This window comes from Mandrillus leucophaeus, unplaced genomic scaffold, assembly GCF_000951045.1.
Source record: "Mandrillus leucophaeus isolate KB7577 unplaced genomic scaffold, Mleu.le_1.0 Scaffold939, whole genome shotgun sequence".
In the NCBI taxonomy this organism is placed as follows: Eukaryota; Metazoa; Chordata; class Mammalia; order Primates; family Cercopithecidae; genus Mandrillus; species Mandrillus leucophaeus.
Genome location: NW_012110241.1, coordinates 340,924 through 343,595, shown reverse-complemented (window position 1 = coordinate 343,595; position 2,672 = coordinate 340,924). Strand labels below are relative to the sequence as shown.

At 41.8% G+C, this 2,672-nt stretch overlaps 1 protein-coding gene across 1 annotated transcript in view; it reads right to left on the bottom strand.

The window, feature by feature from the left end:
* LOC105532184 (fatty acyl-CoA reductase 2-like) overlaps positions 1-2,666 on the bottom strand; it is a 6,653-nt gene extending 3,987 nt beyond the window's left edge. Inside the window, exon 1 of the mRNA XM_011970263.1 lies at positions 2,589-2,666. Within this exon, the coding sequence (XP_011825653.1) occupies positions 2,589-2,652 (64 nt within the window). The 5' untranslated portion in view covers positions 2,653-2,666. The remainder of the gene's footprint in view (positions 1-2,588) is intronic.
* Between the last annotated feature and the right edge of the window lie 6 nt (positions 2,667-2,672).

The following is a 2,672-nucleotide window of genomic DNA, read 5'->3' as shown; positions in this document are numbered from 1 at the left end:
CGTCTCACTGCGATCTCCACTTCCCATGTTCAAGCAATTCTCCTGCCTCAGCCTCCTAAGTAGCTGGGATTACAGGCGCCCACCAGCACACCCGGCTAATTTTTGTACTTTTAGTAGAGACGGGGTTTCACCATGTTGGCCAGGCTAGTCTCGAACTCCTGACCTTAGCTAAGCTGCCCGCCTTGGCCTCCCAAAGTGCTGGGATTACAGGCACGAAAAAATTTTGGTTTTATAGATTTCTAACAACGCACATGGAAAAAATTTTAATACTCTATAGATGGCTTACCTCTACTACACTTAGCTACACCTGTATTCCACTGTTTTATCTTATTCTAATTCTACTTGTGAAAATGGCAATAATTATATTCATTGTAAATTCTCAGGCTATTATGAGGGTAAACAGAAATATTCACAACTGCATTTAAACTCTTTGATAAAACAAAATGAGACAATAAACCTAAGGCATTCCTATTTTTAAATAAAACAACCGGAGAGCATCATATATCTGCATAGGTAATAGCTGGCTTTAAAATGTCATTTCTGGCCACATGTAGTAGCTCAAACCTGTAATCCCAGCAGTTTGAGAGGCCAAGGAAGGAGGATCGCTTGAGTCCAAGAGTTTGAGACCAGCCTGGGAAGCATAATAAGACCCAGTCTCTACAAAAAAAGTTTTAAAAATTAGCTGGCCATGGTGGTATGCACCTGTAGTCCCAGTTACTCAGGAGGCTGAGGCAGGAGGATTGCTTGAGCCTGGGAGTTTAAGGCTGCAGGGAGCCATAATTATGTCACCATACTCCAGCCCGGGTGACAAGAGTGAGACCGTCTCAAAATGAATGAGTTAATGAATGAATGAATGAATGAAACAAATAAAAATAAATTATCATTTGTAATACAGCCAAAGAGATCATCTGCTAGCTCATTCAGCCACTTCCGAGGTTCAGACAGGAGATTAGTGTAAACATGCACACGCACTGGTTGGACAATGCCCTTCTCAGGACTTTCACTCAATTCAGGGTTGCTGCTGTTATTCTCTATTTTAAAAACAGTAAATAAATTTGCAAGGATAAAAAACACTATGTAAACCAAAATACACGTCTGAAATTAATCTAAATGTTCTTCAGTACACTCAGGAAGATATTTTGACCCATGGGTCTCAAATTCTAAACTTGAATTGCTTCAGAAGAAGCATAAAGTCATTGAAAATTTCAGAAAGCAATATGTGTATATCTACATGTGTACACACATAGACACATACACAGTTTCTTCTAAAGATGACTCTCAATTTTGGTTCAAACTTATTGAATCAACATATCATTAATAGTTACATTATTTATGCATTTATGGATTGAAATACCAAGAAGCATACGTACTTCCCCTCCCCCACGTTCCAATTTTCTTATGCAACAAGTTGGCAAGCCTAGACGTTCATCAGGAAATCTGTTAGAGAGTAAGTACTGGACACACTGTCTTATTATAACATTTGCTCTCTCTTTCTTCAGTCGGGATTATGTAATTCACTTGACTGTTGTAGTTATCAAGTTGCATTTGCTTATGTGTCTGTCTTCCCATTGGACAGTGAGTCCAGGAGAGTAGGGATTATGATTTTAACTGTGTCTAATCACTTTTCTGCCCCCAGGAACCAGCTGCCTTATTCAGTAAACGGATGCTCTTCGACACTGTAATCTTGATTGGTCAATTTCTGTACTATATAAGGTTTTGGGAAGCAGAGATGGACAATGATGAGAGAGAGTGGATGAACTCAAAAGAAGACGAGGTTGTAGGGAGAATGCGGGAAAGGAAGGAAGGGGGTATCTTTGTAGAGCAGGTAGCAAAATTGGAAGTCAAAGTGTCCAGTGGCAGTGGTGGTAAGTGTTGACCAACCTCGGTTTGATGCAGGTGGCGTGAAAGTCAATTTAAACTTTTCACTGGGAAGCAAGGTATTTCTGAGTCTAATGCTTATGGAGAATTGGCCTCTGTATTTCCCTCCAGACTTTTATGAAGCACCCAGCCTGGCCCAAACATAAGCCAGATGCTGAATAGCCTGACAATGGCCTGCCTATGTGAAAATTATTCAGTTTAAGAAAAAATTTAATCACATTCTGGTTTGTATATGAAGCCTGCTAACATCAAAGTACACAGAATTTTCATTTTTATGTCAGCTACTTAGCTGTCATTTTGAAGCTGTGCAATGATTAAATTAAATTAAATCACACGCCGGGCACAATGGCTCACGCCGTAATCCCAACACTTTGGCCGAGGTCAGGAGTTGGAGACCAGCCTGGTCAACATGGCGAAATCCCATCTCTACTAAAAATAAAAAAATAGGCATGGTGGCGGGCACCTGTAATCCCAGCTACTCAAGAGGCTGAGGCAGGAGAATCACTTGAACCCAGGAGGCAGAGGTTGCAGTGAGCCGAGATCATGCATTGCACTGCAGCCTGCGCAACAAGAGCAAGACTCAATCTCAAACAAACGAAAAGCACAAGTGCTAGTGTCAGCTTACACCATTCCCCTGGAAGAGATCGGCTTTTTTGATATTAACAACGTGTTCTATAGCACCAAGGCAAGACTACTGTCCACCGTCTGACCTCCTTTCATATCTCCCAGAGGGCTGTGATGAGGGCCACTGCTGCTGGCTGTGGGGGTCTCCATTCCCCTGCCTCTCACCCCTG